General features: G+C 33.3%; 1 protein-coding gene across 1 annotated transcript in view; it reads left to right on the forward strand.

Annotated features, from left to right (window-relative positions):
- Nucleotides 1–19,259, forward strand: part of LOC108728145 (tRNA dimethylallyltransferase, mitochondrial) — a 104,569-nt gene that overhangs the window by 39,690 nt on the left and 45,620 nt on the right. The window contains exon 4 of the mRNA XM_018456547.1: nucleotides 15,391–15,526. Within this exon, the coding sequence (XP_018312049.1) occupies nucleotides 15,391–15,526 (136 nt within the window). The remainder of the gene's footprint in view (nucleotides 1–15,390; nucleotides 15,527–19,259) is intronic.

Here is a 19,259-nt window from a genome sequence, read left to right on the forward strand (position 1 = left end):
TCATGACCTATTTTAACATCAAGGAACTTCGATCTGCCGAATATTACATTATGGTTGCGGTTAAAAGATGATGAAATGTGGTACAACATGTCCAGTATAAATGCCGTATGTTGGTCAATTTTTTGTGGAGAACCCGAGTAAGTTGACGTACATGTCAACGACACAGTTAAATTTTCAATTAGAGCGTTTATACAACAAGAAATATGTATCTATATATCGAAAGATAATTGAAAAATTGAGATATTATTGAGATATACAACTCTTAAGTATTCGAGACTTTATCTAGGTCTTTGATCATTGAGATGTAATTATCGACTTGGTAAATGCAAAGTAAAAAAAAAGTTCTCTAAGAACGGCAAGTGGCTTTCGTTATAAATCTGAGATTCTGTGTATGCTGGCTCATTACGAGTTGCGTCAACTCATTAAATGAAACCAAAGTTTTCGGTAGCCGTTTAACGTGAGTAAGCACGCGTGACAGCCGTGCACTCCGCGGTTGACCCACAAAGCCGGATACTTTCAAGTATCTCCAGTGAAATAATTTCAGTAATTCTAGTTGGTCGACACATACGTCCTATTTCTGATTCATTTAAATTCACCGCGACAATCTGGTTATACTTGTATTGCTGATCTATCTATTATGTAATTATGCCGTGCAAATGGCACACGTTAATCTCGCTGCAGATAAAGTATTTTGAAGGAATATGATTAAAGAGATACATTCAGAGAAAGGTTTCTTCAATTCAAAGAAATGTTTTTTTGTTATATGGTTAAAGAAACACATTTCTTTGAATTGAAGAAACCTTTCTCTGGGTGTAGTCTTTCATATTTTGAAGAACTCATTCGTTTTAAATCGTCAGCAGCTATTACTTGAATATTCACTGCGAAATTTGGAGATTTAAATACATTTTATTGATCATCGCAAATCTTTTTTATTCATCGTGTATAGGAAATATTCCAGGTATAAATTTTAAATAAAATTAATATATACACACACGCGCGCGCGCGCATACCTAACCGAAATATATGAGCGAAAAATTATATGAAAGTATGATGAGAGAATGCTATCTTATAAAGAAATATAATCTCCGACTGTATGTAGGTACCATTCTTATGGAATACTATCACGTAGCGAGATATATTATTTCGAAGATATTCCCAGTGAAATATACAATACACGTATCTTTCTGCCAGTCGCTTTATGTGACGGTAATCGCTGTCTACATACCATTCAACGCAATTTATAAAACAACCAAGCAAATTTGCTTGTTAAATAGGCGTAGCCAGTAAATTTATATCTCTATACGTCCATTTTACATATTCTATTTAATTTTGCGATTATATGACAAATTGTCTATCGGTTTAATTTAATTCGGCGCGTTTTGTGATATGATTTGTCTTTATCTCTTTTGAATTATATGTTTCCGATAACTTACATGTTTCTTTTTCAAACACACGAAAAGAATAAGTTTTGCTGGAGTATCTAAAAATTTAACTAGAATCTTACATAATTATTTTAACAAAATGATCTGAAGATCTGTAAGACGCTCAAACTGGTTACTAAAATATCAAAATTTTTTGCAGCATTGTTTGAGTTCCTTACATAATTATTTTGTCCAACAAAACTATTTTCAGATCTATCTAAATTTTTATATATTTCAGCAAAATCGTTCTTTCAGAGGAAAAAATTTTTGGTATTTGTAATTATAATTATATATTATTATACTCTGATTATTACTTATTACGGTGTTGGTAATAGTAATAGTAGTTGTATAAATAGTTCTATAAGGCCCAGTTCCACAACTCACGGTTAACTCTTAATTGAGATTCAACTTGTTTCTCATCTCTTTTCAATTTTAGAATTGGAAAGAGACAATAAATAAGTTGAACCTCGGTTAAAAATTAACCGTGAGTTGTGGAACTGGGCCTTAACAAGTATATGTAGTTAGCAATAAATAACTGTAATTGTATGTTATTATTACTAACATTACAGCAGTAATAATCATAATTATAATAACATGTAATTGTAGCTATAAAAACCAAAAATGCAGGAAAAGTAAAAGAATCAAACGTCTTAATCCACGACACCAAAAAGGTATCATATCGCCATATTTGTTTCATAAGCCGAGATATATTTTATAAATAATGTAAATGTGATAAAATATGAAGGGCTCTGAGAATGAATCAATAAAAAGAATCAGCCAATAAGAGTGTTATACGCGTATTAATGACGCGTATTAATTAACGCGTATGCAATATATAGATATTTATTAGTAATTAAATACATTACATTAAAAATAATATATTAAAATAATACATTATTAAAAATAATACATTACATTGAAAATAATATATTACATTAAAAACGCAACGTTTCGATCATAGGTTTCTTCAACAATAAGCATGGAAGAAATTAAACTTACGTTATTTTGTAAATAAAAACACGTAATTTCTGTATCTTGCTCAATCTGAAAAAAATGAACGACGAATCGAATGATGACTTGTTTCTAACTATTCACGAAATTCTATCGATCACACGCTTTTTATCGTACACTTACATCGTTCTCTGATACATTGTGTACTCTATCTTTACCTTTACCCTTAACCATAATGGGATAACGAGTTTATTGCCAAGCGGATCGATTTGATCGCCACACACCGCGATAATGCAGGTTGCCGGTCACAGCTTATTAGACGTATTTTATCATCTCGCACGCTGACTTTCACGTTTCATGAAAGTCACGCAGAAAAACAATTATTTCGCTATCGCGTGGTCGCGACTATATTTCTTACCCGCTATATCGGCCGCGGCGCCGAGTTCTACATGTTGTTCACTTTGTGCCCGATAACTCTTGCTACTATTCCCACATCACCTCTTCGCGCCGTGGTGCAGGCAGAAGAGCGCTAAACACCTGTGTTCACACCGACGGTGCCTCCTAAGTGGATGTATCGATCTACCTCGCGAAAAGAGCGAGAGACCGGAGTCTCTACGGATCCCTCGAGCACTAACCCGAGCGTTTATTAGCGTCGGAGCCTAAATATGAACAGGTGGCTTACACCTTGTTTGATTACAAATTGCCGGTTGTCGATGATAATGATTGGAAGTAGCGCGCACTCGGATCGCGCACGCATATGCGCCAATTAAAGAATTTTATGGCGTTTTCGAGCGTATCGCGATATTTTCAGAAATTGATAAGCAAAATGAATCCTCTAAAAGATTTCGCGGATTTATTATCGTCCAAAATTAATGTTACAAGACACAATAATAGAGGCAAAGAAATTAAATTTTTCAAACATGAAAAGAACGATTTTGCTGAAAGATCTAAAATTTTGTTGGGTACACAAATGTGAAAGTAATCTTGGACCATCAAAATATTTAATTATGTTAGGATCTAAAAAATAAGTTGTAAAAAATTTTAATATTCTAGCAACTAGATTGAGTTTTCAACATAATTATTTGGAGTTGAACAAAATTATTTTCAGATCAGCTGTATCTAGCAAAATTTTAGATCTTTGCAAAATCATTTTTTTGTGAACGATTCTGTTTAATAACATTAGCAACAAATTACAGCATTTCCGAACATATTTATTGTATAATTTCTCAAGAATTTTTATTTTTAGTCCAGGCGATTTAAAAATATGTAATAAATTATAAATTTATTTAATACGTTATTTTATTGTTAGTTATTTTTAGAAGAAAAATGCAACTTGTTGTGTCATAAAATGAATCTCCTAAAAGAAATAGATGATTTTGTTAAATCGAAGGGCACAACGGCTCATTTCATCTCGCAATTCTGATTGACTTTACTCAAATTTTCCGTTTTTTTTTCCGTTTTCTCGCGCGGATGAGATGTTTGCGAGTTCCCCGGATTCCCGAATAACCGTGGGCGTTGAGAATAGTCCTGGTTGCCGGCATGAGAACGCCGACGACGACGGAAGCACTGTTAAACGACGGCACTATTATTGGAGCGCGGGTGGAATTACGTTACGCTTGTCTTTTATTAGCCGACGCAGCCTCGCCTTTGCCGCTTCTCGCGCGCTTCTTCCTACTTCAGTCCGTCGCGTCGCAAGACGAAACTCCTGTGGGATGACTAAGGTCTGCCTGCTCTCTTCTTTGGCATCAGTCCAGGATTACTCTCCGCTGAGAGATAGATTTTACCCATGTTCTCCCTCTCTCTTTCTATCTCTTTCTTTCTTTCTCTATCTTTCTCTATTTCTCTGTCTCTATTTCTATTTCTCTCGGTCTTTCTCTCCAGTCTTGGCACAACCTTGGCCAAGCAGGTACTGCTGTCATTGTCACTTGGAGTAGATTATCTCGACAAAGATCTTTTTTCGGTGAAATACTTTACAAAAGAGACGAAATACCTGATTCTGTTCGCTTTTGAGCTTTCCTCATAGTATAAGATGACCTATTCTTAACATAGTTCTCACTCGGATTTGAAACTTATGGAATATTTTGACTCTGCAAAAGATATTCGATTATATTAGCTCATATATTGATTTCCTCTTGCATTTTCGAGAAATTAACGTAAAGCTTCGCGTCTGTATATATTATAATATACGGGGCAATAACTTTGTCCATCTGAGATATCTTCTAATCTATAAGGTGTAGAGAAAAATTTATATAACCAAAATTACACGATGTAAAGGAAGCTATCATATGGTGATAATAATTTTTGTCCAGGAGGCGCTTCGGAGATTTCAAGATCAACTTCGTTTCTTTAAATGGAATTATATGAATTTTTTTACACTATATGATATATATATACACATGATATATATATACACTATATGGCTCATATATTGATTTCCTCTAATTATTCTGCATAAAAAAATATTAAGATCATGGTACCGAAAAATTAATAGTTTACGAGATATTTTATACCTTATTCTGACACATATTGACATCAAATGTTAAATAACTCGTAAACTATTATAATATTTTTTGATAATCGTATCTTAATACTTTTATGAACAAAATAATAAGATGAATCAATTGGGGTAAAGAAAATACATAGTTGCTTATTTAAAAAATTATCCATTTTGCAGCCATATTTTTTTAAAGCAACTATGTGTTTTCTTTAAATGAACCTCTGTGGATGTTGGTGCGTAAATCAGGAGACACGGTATATAAGTGTCTAAGAGCATTAAATATTCACAACGCAATAGACATAATTCGCAACCAATTAAAATATACTTACCAAACGAAGTTAAAGTAAACGCAATTTCGTCTCTGGATTTGAGTTCTCTTCAGTGCGGAAGTTAACTACAAGCTGCAACATTACAAACACAAACTACTTAGTACTGGTAGTTAGTAATTCGTACTTGACTTCTGCAAACTGAAGAGGATTCAACTCCAGAGTGGAGTTTACATTTACTTCAATTTTGTTTGGTAAATATATCCCAATTGATTGCAAATTGTGTTTTTCGTGTTATGAATATTTAATTACGTATCAACATTCGCGGAGACTCACATAGGAATTTACTTGTATTAAATTTTAAAAGTTTAAGAATTAAATCTCATTTACTGGTATTATATTTATTCTTGGAATAAATATAACATTACCATTAACTAGCAACATTACTCCCACTAACATTACCATTTTATTTTATTTCAGTTAAAGGATTGTGACAAGTATAGTAAATCTACTGTTTGACATAATTGGTACCATTTCAACAACCTCCCCTCTTTTGATGTCTTCGCCAAATGTTTAGACCTTCGATCCTTTAATTATCGAAACGCAAAGAGAAATCGCAAATAGTAGTAGAAGTATTACTATCTCTACCATGCGTGTGTATACCATCTTATATATACCTCATAGTCGGCATGGCGCACGGCAGGATTTATGGCAACGTCTCGACTCGCTTGCGAACGAAAATGCGAGTGGAAAGTGGCCTTTTGCCGCGTGGAACGACTCGTAAAATTCTAATCTCGCATTATCTCTTAGCAGCGTACGTTCTCCTTGCATATTTCGCGTTAACCGCATTATATCTCGCGCAGCGGCGAGCACGATGGTGGCGGGTCGAGAAATCTAACGTTGGGGAAAGTACGACATAACGAATCGCGCGCCGGGTGAACTGTTGCGGAGTCGTTTGCAGTGTGTGCGCGCCCGCTTGTCGACGTTCAGTATCGCTAGGATTTACGCCGACCCCATTCCACCGTCCTAAATACGTTATGCAAAGTAACACCGCGAAGTACTTATAGATCGCACTAGACCGCTCTAGACGCGAATCGGGAATCGGAGCGACGAGTGACGAGCACAAACGAGCCGTGAACGGAGCTTAGTTGATCTTCTTCTCTGATCATTTGGTCGCGTCTTCAAGTATGAGTCGATCCTGGTCAATAACTAAACGGTATTTGTACACGGAAAGAATGATTTTGCTGAGATCTAAAATTTTGCTGGACACAGATCTGAAAATAATTTTGTTGGACACTTAAACTGGTTGTTAGAATATCAAAATTTTATGCAGCATTACTCTCATCATTTTTTAGTTTCTGATATAATTATTTTGATGGTTCAACAAAATTATTTTCAGACTTCTACTCATCAAAATTTTAATTTCCGTAATAATTAGTTTGTTTGAACTAGAAATTGTAAAAATTTATGCAAAAATATTATTCGACATTAAGAACCCACCTTGACCGAATACAGCACTCTTCACTTATTAGTTTGATAGTCCAAAAAAATTATTTTCTATATTCAGCAAAATTTTAGATTTTTCAATAAAATCATTCTTTCTATGTATTATCTAAATAAAAAAAAAAACAGCCGCGATCCCTGAAAGGAAATCTACTAATTATAAGCCAGGAAGCCAAAGTATAGTCAGATCGATCTGCAAAAATATCATTGCCGATGATATATGAATAAAATAAAGAACAGGTAATCGATCAAGCCGCACGCGTGCCTCAATGGCACGCGGATGTTGGTTAAAACGCGAATGATTGACTTTATCCTCGATAAATCGAGCGACAGCGTTGAAATCAACCGGTTTCATTCTGTTGCTCAGATACGCTCGGGCAAACTAACTCGGGTGAAATTTGAATCGCTTCTCATACATTTTTAAATAAGATGATTATCACCGTTCTTAAAATAATTTTATACGAAGGAGCACTTCAAATGATGCCAGGCTATATCGATACGAGAGTTAATTTTATTGAGTTTGCGTTGCGTTTCAGATTGGCAGTTTCCACTTCAAGTAACAAAATAACCGGCGAGGTGTGGAATCGCGTGTCGTAGGAGTGACGCGCCACGAGGTGTCTTTAAAATTTACTTGTCCTGAGAGAAAGTCCAGCCTTTTCCATTCGCCGCTCGCTGTCTTTTCCAATTCCCGTCGATTACGCGCCGCTGAGAATTGCACAATCGGTATCGGACGATTTGCGGCCCCCTGAAGAAAAGAAACATATAAGAAATAGCGAATCGAAGCTACGATGCGGATCGGAATAGCCGTTCAGTAGATACCCGTTTTTTTCCTCCTGAATTCTTCCCGTCAATATCTTTCAGCCAGACGATCATCTTTGTATTTCAACGTCAAGATATTGCATCTTGGCAGATTAGATATGTAGACTCAACAGGTTTAATCTGAAATTAAATGGGTTATCTATGTTAATATCTTCCATTAAAGTTTTTTAATCGTCGATCTGTCTACATGTTAAAAATTTGATATACCGAACTCTATATAATGCTGATTCACTGCAACAAATAATTTTTTTACAAGATTCCATTATCAGTTCAACATGAATTTATCAAAGTTGATCATGTATTTACTTCGCTTAATGTCATGATGACGTTCTCAGTTTTATATGTTGTTTCAATGCAGTAATTCGTATACATCTAATGTAATTATTGAAATATTATGATTAATTATATTTAGGTCAACTGAAGAATCGATAGGTTTAATTGTTATTTAATTTATATTTAATAAAAAATTTATATATATATAAATATCCAGTATTGACTCTTATAGGTACTTATAATTCTTTGATTTTTATTCTTTAATTTATATTCTTTAGAACCTAATTTTATTCTGCTTGTTTAATATGTATCAATTTGGAACTCCGGCTTGATGTTTAAAAAAAACGCTGAATACTTCTTCTTGAAATGTTGTAAATAAGATATTTTACTGTAACGTTCTCTTCGACGTATAATTTCCACAGAGAAATCCGGACTACAGATCGGGTTGAATCCTGATGATAAAGTCACGAACATGTCGCGATACCAGTATCTGTGCTGCAAGATGTTTCGTAACGAATCAGCTTAATTAAAACAGAGATTGTTTAATGAAGATTCGACCTCGTCGAATGTCTATCTTTATCCGAACGACTTCACATTTTAGCAGATTGAGTCTGAATTCGCCTCAATAATGTGGCTGAAGAGTCGACGAAGTTTCTGCATTCCACTCAATGTTGCACTCAGAATTTCGTATTTGGCGAGGATATATCTTCGATAATCATCGAGATGTTCCGCACGATCGACAGGACGATTCTTGCGATCTGCTCCGTAGCTTTTCGCTTCAGCGATTACTGAGAATATATAGTTGTGCTGAATAATTGAATTGAGAATTACAACGTCAGTCACGAAAATTGATTACTATACATATAATTAAAGTTGTGTTTTTGACAATACATGTCGAGTAGAACTGATTTTTAAAGGTTGGAAAAGATAATAAATTTTTAATGAAATTTATTATTATCTCTTATACATAGCCCACTAAAAAATTTGAATAATAATAATAAAACCAGATGATAGTTATTAAATGCTTTCGTGAACTATTATAATTTTAATTAAATGTTTGATCAATATATAATTAAAAAACTAGCATTTTAGTTGGACTAACTATACATATTAATTTTACTTTTCTAAATATTTAGTAATTATTACAAAACAGTTGATTACTATTATTATGTTTGGTAATACTTACTAAATATTGCTCCAATACTCTAATACTTACTAAATATTGCTCCAATACTCTAAACAAAATGTATTTGTTGCTAATGGATAGCTATTACTAAGCTTTTTTCTTATTGCCCTTAACCCTAAAACGTTATCGATACTTAAACTTTTATACGAGTGAGTGAGATGATTGAACATTAAGTTATGCCTTCAATGATCGTTAGGAGGTTCAATTTGTCATGTTGAAAGCTAGGACAAGCTTTCGAAGCTTTTTCCGTTATATATTAGTTTGAATGACCCTAATGGTCAATATTATAAAAAATGATAAGTAATTTCAATTTTTAATTGATTTGTATTAGTACATATTTTATTAATAAATGTTACGAGATATTGGACTATACTCCATATCATTACAAGATTAAATTTGATAGTAAGTTTATTCACGTTTAAGTTAATAATTGCGTTATTTACGTTTATAAATCTAGATTATAAACATTTTGTCATTAAAAGTGTGAAATATATGAAAATTTTGTGTTAAATTAATTAAGAGTGGCCTACTTTCTCGTATCATTCAATATCGATATAGCATTCTAGAATTAAACACAATCTTTCATTTTGAAATCTGATTTCTAAATAAAAACTTCCATTTAGGAATAGTGTTCTAATTACGAATTGTTTAAAATAATTAATGTCCTCGTTAAAACTGGAATACTTGAGCAATCCGTATTTTGAACAATCAGTATTTCGAATATAATAAAATAATATTATAATTGACTTTCATGACCCAGAAAGGATGTATGAATATTAACGAAGGATAAAACTGTCTCTGGTCCAAGCTCGTTAATTGTGTATGTTACAATAATTTTATACAATACTTGTACTACTTTCGCATAAAGAGCGGAAGCGTGAAAAAGCGTATCAACGGTTATTCAATGGTTTTAAGATACCGTGCGCCGTATGTCACGATGTATCATTTTGTTACGTAACGAAAGAGCATTCGATGACATTATCTCGTTAATTATCATAAAGTACATCCGCTGCATGTCAGAGAATATTTACGACTCTTTCGAACCTCGATGATACAAAAAGTCGCTGTACCGTGTCGTAATGTCGTATTGGTGAGAGAATCGCACGCATTTGCGCTGTTTGATGAAGTTACGACATTTTATTTTATAAGCCACGCTGTTAAACTTGACATGGCCTGTGACTGATAAGTAGGTGGGTGGGCTTGACCTAATAATCGCAATGGCCCGATGAAAGCGTTGGATTAATTATCACCGGGATACTGTGCCGGATGTTTAGACGTTTAGGGCTTCGATTGCGAGCGGCATGTTCACTCTTATGTAAATTCTGAGAATAGCATTAGTAAGCATTTAAGATTTGCGCGTAGCCGGTGAGCTTCGAATCAATTCACGTTTAAGACTTAAGTAATTAGGGAAACGACATTTTCATCGTCAAACACGGAAAGAACGATCTTGCTGAAGTATTTAAAAATTTAACTATGTTGATTATAGATTTAAAAATAATTTTGTTAAACTATTAAAATTATTATATGGAACGCTCAAACATAAAAAGCAATACTGCAAAAAGTTTGACATTCTAGTAACCCACACTGTTAAATCTGTAGTTTTAAATATAATCATTGTTTTATATAAAATAACGGTAGATATATTAAATAGGAGTGGCGACTTAAATTAGGTTAAATTTGATACTATAGATTTAACAGTGAACTTGAGCGTCCTATATAATTATTTTAATTATCTAACAAAATTATTTTCAAATCTGTAAGTTAAATTTTTAGCTAGATTTTTAAATACTTTAGCAAAACTGTTTTTTAAATGTATTTACCACGTTTCTTGTGATGCTTTCTCAAATAACTTCCTCAAATAATTTCATTTTTTGTTTCACGAATGAGAAGTGTATTGTTCTTGATCAGCGTTTTGAACATTCCGGGGAAAAAAAAAAAATTCCGACCCCAACGGGGATCTCAGTTTTCTCAACGGTGGCGGATTCCCGCGGATGATCGGATTTCGCTTACCAGGTTATCAGATACGCGTGACACGAAGTGCGACATTGCACTTGCATAACTTCGATCTGTTCGTTCCGCATTTTCACACCATGTTGCGAGGGAAGGCGACGCGATTCGAAAACAGCTGCAATTCACGCATGGCTCCTTAACACGTCGCTTCAACTCCGTCCATTGAAATTCCTTAGCAGATCTGCGTACTAATGCCGGGCATGTGTATGGTATGCAAACAGTGAGATGGAAGCGACGGAGTGGCTGGAAAACTTTAAATTGTCTTGCGTGAAGGAACTTCACGCAACGAGAAGATTTTTAAGGTTGTCAATATAACCCTTTACATAAATATAAAGTTCCTTATATACTGTATGTTTCATAGAAATTCTTTAAAGAACTATTTATTGAAAAGTTATTTTCCCTGTGGTAGAAGATTCTCAATATAATTCCGCACAAAATGGAGATTGTATAGAAACGAGAGCTTTTAAAAGTTTTTGATGAAAACTTTTAAAAGCTCTTTTATCATCGACGATTGTTTTTGAGAATAATGTTTTAAATAATATTAAACTAAGAATTATTCATTTAATTTAAATTATCTTTTCACAGACCAATGGTCTACATTTTTAATAAAATTGTATTTGATGTGATTGAACATAAATTGATTAAACTATTAGATATAATACAAACATTTTTTTTTAAACTAAAAATTACAATAATAATGTTTTAAGTAATTTTCTAATAATTATGAAATATTATTTTTAATAATGTTGTAATGATATTAATCACAAAATTACGAATATCTATTATATATTACATCTATCTGACAATTATAATTGCCTTTCATCATGGAAAGAAATAGAAACTTTAAAAAATTTATTTAGATATTTTAGATATAATACAAACATTTTTTGAAATCTGAAAAGAATTACATTGGATATTCAAATAATTACAGTCAAAAATTTTTGCAGTATTATCATCATCATGCTTGAGTTCTACATTATTAAAACAACAAAATAAGATACAAACAATTTGAGACACAATTGAATAACACAATTGAGAAACCATGTTTACCAGAATATACGATAGGTTAAAATTTGTTATTCTCTAAATTGAAATTAAAATCAATAAACATGCGCGAACAAAATAATAAAGTTAGCCATAATAATAAGACAGATTTATTAAAATCAATAGTAGTATGATTTAACTTACAATCGTTTTCAACGACCCTAAAAATTTAGTATATAGTTCGGCTTCGATCAACATTAATATAGTAAAAGGCGAAAACAAGAAGTGTGTGTCCATGGTTAAAATAATACAATTATATAACTTATTGCTCGTTTGGAGGTAAGAATATGTTATATCAATTTTTTGTCCAGTAAGGATGTCAAATATCAATAAGAACAATTATACTACTATTGATTTTAATAAAATTGTTTAAATGCAAAAAAAATAGAATTAAAATTACAAGTTCGGTTAGAATTTGATAATTAACACATACAATTGAACGATAAAAAATAAATATATAAAAAGCTATGTAAAAAAAGCATATCATAACAAGTAAAAATTTAGTATATAGTTCGGCTTCGATCAACATTAATATAGTAAAAGGCGAAAACAAGAAGTGTGTGTCCATGGTTAAAATAATACAATTATATAACTTATTGCTCGTTTGGAGGTAAGAATATGTTATATCAATTTTTTGTCCAGTAAGGATGTCAAATATCAATAAGAACAATTATACTACTATTGATTTTAATAAATTTTATATTTGTGATTGTTGTTAACTGTATCTTTTTCATAACGTTACCGTTAACTTTATAATAATTATTTTAATCCAACATAATTATTTTCTCAGATCTGTATTTGGTATAAGTTTTTACATGCAAAATCGTCCTTTCCGTGTAACGCGTCGCGATATAATCCGGGATAAAGTGATATATAAAAAAATCTTAACATCTGACAGATGTTCTATCAGCCACCGTCTTTATTCTATAGCCTAACCTAGGCCAATAAATTTCGCTCGATTACCAGAGACGTTCGGTCGTTTACCTCATGCGCGGCGCCTCCGAGGAGAACGATGCACCGCCATGCATCCAATTTTCATTCTTTTTTCCTCCCTTTGTCCCGCCTCTCGTCGGACTCGCTTAGAAGGAGGCGCTGACGACTGTCACGGAAATAGAAAGCGACGTTCAGACGTCGTCGACAAGTTCGTCCATGTTGAAGCTACAGCTTTTACACTCCTCTCCCGGGACTCGCGTGTCGTCGTGAGATCCGTTTACTCGGCGACGATGGCGACGACCCAGTCACGGAATTAGGCGACCCTCGGTCGTCGATCGGGGAAGCCGGGGGATGATCGTTAATTTCGGAGACAGCTTTGGCCAGGCTTATAGAGACTTTTGTTTCCATCACCGACCGGCTCGTGTCAACGTGTGTATTTATACGCGCGCAGCGACACTCGACATATATATTTGTCATGCCCTACTGCATATATTCCCATTCAGTCTTTCTTGCTCCTTCCACAGATAGGTGCAGCTAAAGATCATGTAATAGAGTCTGATCACGAATGATTTTATTAAAATTCTAGTATACATATATATATATATATATATTATACGCTGTATTCTTATATATATATATATATATTGGCTTGGAACGAAAGTTCATAGTGCTTTCATTTGTATCATGTGTACATGTTTCTAAAAAAAATTTGACAAATTGTCTTATTCGATGCAGCGATGGAATAAAATTTTAACTTAAGACTCCGTGTTTTAATTATGGTGATTTTTAACGGAATTATGAGTAATTGAAGTCAAAATGCTTCTTTTCCATTTTATCCAGCTCGTAATTTTCTATATGTAAAAATGAAACTCAAAAAAGATAGTGACCTTTCAAAAATAAAGATTTTAAGCTTAACTTTTAATTTAAATTTTGTTTATTTTTAACGAAGTTACAGCTGTTTGAATTTTGAAATTTGTAGCGCTACAAACTTTTGTTCTAATTCAATACTATCTCACTTTAACTTATACTGTTTCATTCTATATATTCTCTATATGGACCTGTAAACTCTATAAAATTGTACTAGAATTTGAGTGTATATTACTTTTATACTTTTTCCCCATCTATCTAATATAATTTAATTAAGGTTCTAAAGTGAAATAATTATATATACAGAAACAGATCTTTCTGTTTCGTAGAATTTTGACAAAATCACTCGTGGCCAGACTTTGGTTTAGAATCTTTAGGTACAGTTTGAGCGAAGAATCAATAGCGCAGCGTATTATGGTTGTGCAAACAATCGTCTTTTAGACGTGGCAACATTAAATACAATCACATACACGCGATAACGTGAGTCAAGATTGGAACTCATAATTAGTTTGTGTCGCACGTACTCGGCATTTATCAAGATACGAGATTCCTGAAGACTATTTAGTGCGTACTAGACTGGTATTTGTTGCTAATTTAATGCTGGATTTTATTTTAAAGTCGAGATAAGAATCGTGTGGTATTGTAACGCGTAATACGCCGTGTAATTAATGAGCGCGAGACGACGTCCGCCAATTATCGAGCGCCATTGCAATCTCCGATCACTTGACGAACGAGCCTTTAATAATCCGGCTCGCACTTTCACAAAGGAGGCGACTTGCTCGCGATCTTTTTCTTCAAATTGCGGAATGTTTTCGTGCGGTCACTCGTCGTAAATTACATTCTTAGAGCCTTCATCGAATTGTACATAAACTCACAGTTCATTTTTAATTTCATTTGATAACTTGAATGGATCTATTTTAGAAACACGTACAATTTGACGAATTCAAGATATAGTTTTTCGCTTCGCTTCAGTTTTTTCATTATTTTTGAGTTTTAATGTATTTTTCACTATTTTTCTAAAGCGACCAATAATATTAATAATTTCCGCCTTTTAATTATATTCTTGTGTCTTAGTGAATATATTTTTAATCTAATTTAATCTAACAGAGATTTTTTTGCTTTAGTTAAATTGTTTAAATATAATACTTATAATTAGTTAACTAGAACAAATGTTGTACATTATTTCTCTATTACAGCGATAATAATAAGTCCTTAAGTAGCTAGTGATATAAGTCAATGATAAGAATATTAACAGAAAGAACAGTTTTGTTGAAGTATCTAAAAATTTAACTATATAGATACGGATTTGAAGATAATTTTGTTGGATTATCAAAAGAATTATGTAGGACGCTTAAGGTGGTTGAAATTACTGGAAATGATTACTGATCACTAGAATGACTGAGTTTTCAATAAAATTATTTTTAGATCTGTATCTAGAAGATTAAATTTTTAGACTTTTTAGACTTTACTTCAGCAAAACTGTTCTTTTTGTACAAAGATTCAGATTTAACTTAATGAGTTTATACGCGATATCTCTTATTATTATGGAAAAGATAAGTTAAAACGCAAAGATCTGCAAAAATTGCAGATTTGTAAAGATCTTTTTTGAAATTGTTACAGATCTTTGGAAATTTTCGACCAACACGGAAAAACACATTCCGAGCTTCTGAAAGCCCAGCGCATCGCTGGTGGCTGTGGATTAGGGGGACCTCTAAGATACTCGAATATCATTATCCTATGGCTGCGCTGCAATAAGGTATACTTGACATGCATGATACGTTCTTTCGATAGATTAAACTTCGATACATAGCGTGACGATCGATATCACCCTACTACTGTCATAGACAGATCGTATGATGTATTACCAAAATAACGATGGAATTGCCCTCTGTTTGAGCTTACCATCGCGTTTCTCAGATCATTACTTCTCGCAATTTGTCTCTGTCAGTACATTTTATTGCTTCTCGATTCGTTTCCCCTTTGAGTGTAAATATCATAATGGGCGTTTAGATAAAATAGCCATAGCAGCTAGTAAATAAAAAAGGAGAGATTAGCATGTATTGATTTTCGTGCATAATTTTATTTAGAGTGGCGTAAAAACTTAGGTACTATTTTATTTATGAAATAGAGATTAAAGTAAATGAAACATTAGGTTTTTCCCTAGACTTCTCTTGTATAAATTTCCATTGAATACTTTTCCCATTAAATATTGTTCGAAAGTCGTAATCGTTTCTGATTTAACTAGTATCTTTTAGTGACTTTTAGTATATCTTACATAAAACATCTTATTCCTTTTTGAAGATCTCTTAAGTAAAACATTTTTATTAGAAACATTGATGTTTACTATAGAAACTGTAAAATGATATCATCAACCCAATAAAAGTAGATATTTTTATTCGTAATAATGATTTACTTTATTCTCCGTAGGTTCTTGTTATTCATTGAATTTAGTCTTTTTTTTGTCTTTAAATTAATATTTTGCAAGAAAAAATTTACCATTTGATAAAAATGTGACATGTCTGACAAGAATTTATGTAACGGAATAAATAATCTTTTGTTCGATTGCTGATTTTAAGTAAAAAAAGGAACGTTCGCATAATCATTGTTGATCATAAAACACTATCGCGATGTGTATAGTTAAAGTTTATTGTGTGAGGTTCGTTTTATCGATGTCCCAGAAGCGTCGCACTAATCGACGGCACTCATATTCAGCGCGTCGTAACAAATGTTTTATTTTACGGACGCGATAGAAAAATCCGAAGGACAAGAATTATCGCCGTTTACACGGCGGAAACGCGCGGGAGCGTCAGCGTGTTAATTGTCGGAGATTACATTTGACGTCACTCATTCTTATCTGATTTGTCGCTGTCCGCAGCTTGCTCGCAAAGTTGTTTCGGGTTAAGGACGAGGATCGGCATGGTATCGCCCTTTCGTTTTCGACTCTAGATCTTGACTGAGAAATAACTATCACGCTCTCAGCAGCGTGCCCGTTTTTCTTGATAAACGATAAAGTTTATCGCCTTCGAACGCGGTCCAGTCTGGTTTATCGTCGCCTCCGATAGGTTGGGATAATCGATGGTGCCGCTTTCAGCACCGCAGATACTTCGTGCCGTCTACTCTCTCAAAAGAAATCGCTATCCAAGGTTCCTCGTGAGATCACAGAAAATATCACTCGGCTAAGCTGATCCAAGCTCTCTAGGGAGCAAAGATATGTTAAGTCAAAAATAAAATAAGAGAATCTCGAGGATACTTATAACTTTGGGAACGAGGATTATTTACAATATGGCTGTAGCAAAAATACATGGAAAGAACGGTTTTACTAAAGTGTCTAAAAATTTAGCTAGATAGATCTGAAAGTAATTTTGTTGGAATCATCAAAATCATTATGTAAGATTTTCAAACTGGTTTCAACTAGAATGTCAAACTTTTTGTATCAGTATTGCTTATTATGCTTGAGTTTCCTACATAATTATTTTGATGGCCCAATAAAATTATTTTCAGATCTGTGTTTATCTAAATTTTTAGATATTTTAGCAAAGTCGTTCTTTTCGTGTAGTTATATTTTTAGATACTTCAGTAAAACCATTTTTTTAGGTGCTTTCTATTTTTAAACTACATGAAAAAAATGGTTTTATTAAAGTATCTAAAAATTTGGTTAGAAATAGAGTTGAAATTAATTTTGTTGATATCAAAATAATTAAAACTCTCAAGCTGGAATGTCAAAAGTTTTTGCAGCATTACTTATGGTACTTAAGATTCCTATGGAATTATTTTAATAGTCCAACAAAATTATTTTATTTTCAGATCTGTAACTATAGTTAAGGTTTTAGATACTTCAGCAAAATCGTTTTTTTTTTTTTGTCCAAAAATCCTACTTTCGTGCAGAAAGTAGGTATTAGATTATATACGCGAACGTTCCTATTAATTGTAATTTCGTGCAACACATCTTTTTGCCGCGCTGTATCTATTTCTCTGTTCTGATTGCCTCTCAGAATTACAATCTTGTCAAGAACGAGTCTTGTCATAAACGAGATATTAAATTATGCGTGCTCTGAATGAATGACATTTCGAGAAAATACAGGTTAATCACGAGACGATGAAGTTGGTTGCACTGTGTGCAAATTTATCTAATGTGTAATCAGCGGCGAGTTCGATAAAAACGAATAGAAACTTTGATTTTAGTACGGTATTACCTCATCAGAAATGTTTACTCAAGTATGCCTTTAAAAGCGGCAGAGCGGAAGTGTCGATCGGCAGCTACTGTCCAACGAGAACTATAATTTCGATAGCACTTTCCGTATTATTAATTTATCCATGGTTCTGCTACATCGACTCGCTGGTAAATACGAAAACAAATTAGGAGACACTTTCTGACAATAAATACCGGCCTCAGAATTGACTGTAACTATGCGAGATATCTTATTTCGACAGTTGCCAGGCCGGTTGCTTTGATAGAAAATCAATTTCCATAGAAACATAATATAAATATAAGATTGCAACATGTAGCGAGAATTTTATCAATTAGCATTTTCTCCGACTAATTAAATGTATTCTCAAAAGTATTCTCTTCAATTTATACAACAAAGATACCTTGACGTAATTGCACATTTATCTTCTCACGATCAAATTCGGCTATTTTTACATAATTTAAAAGGCTTGAGAGATTCTCGGATGCATACGATATTGTTCCGCAGTTAAACTATCGAATTTACGGAGATTTACGACGACCGTTCGGGCCTTAATTCATCCACAAATCGATTAACCTTGGTCTGAGCGTTCGAGCGGGACTCGCCGTTGTAAAAGTAAAAGCACAGCTAAGCCGGTGTATGCTAATACACGGCCGTTTCAGCGTGATGTCAAAAATCGCGAAGCCGTCTGACACAAATACCACGTTATTTACGCTCGAGACCACCATATCCTAGATACCGCGAAACGATCGGTACCGAATGCGATTTCGAAATCGGAAGTCGATCCCTCAACCAGCAACCTTGTCTGTACCGGTGCCTGCACACTAACAGCCGTTTGAGAATTTCTTTAGCCTTACCATAGATTTGTGGTCTAAAGACTTTCCCCGAGAGCGACGGAGTTAAGTAACGGCATGTTCTCGAGTAAGCCTAAGTCCCGTTCACACCATATTTCTCAATCAGATGGATCGTGCTTGGGAATGAATGAAATTATATTATATTTCGCAGTACACTCTGGGTCACTCAAATCTACCTCATGCAATTTCATCATGATTCTATCGTTTACGACAATAATAATAGATATCTATGTTTAATAAAATGTATAATTTAGAATAGGGTTTTATTCAATAACTTTCTGATTATTGTCTTCGACTTTGATTTAATTTTTACGAATTTGAAGTTTTCTTAAAGAAAATCTAATTACATATTTTTGTCCATAATTGGCACAAATTATTTATTTAATTAAATTTATTATGTAATTTAAGTTTAACTAGAATAATGAATGTTTTGCTGAAGTAAAAAATT

Source organism: Mycetomoellerius zeteki, unplaced genomic scaffold (assembly GCF_001594055.1).
Source record: "Mycetomoellerius zeteki isolate Tzet28-1 unplaced genomic scaffold, Tzet1.0 scaffold113, whole genome shotgun sequence".
Classification (NCBI taxonomy): Eukaryota; Metazoa; Arthropoda; class Insecta; order Hymenoptera; family Formicidae; genus Mycetomoellerius; species Mycetomoellerius zeteki.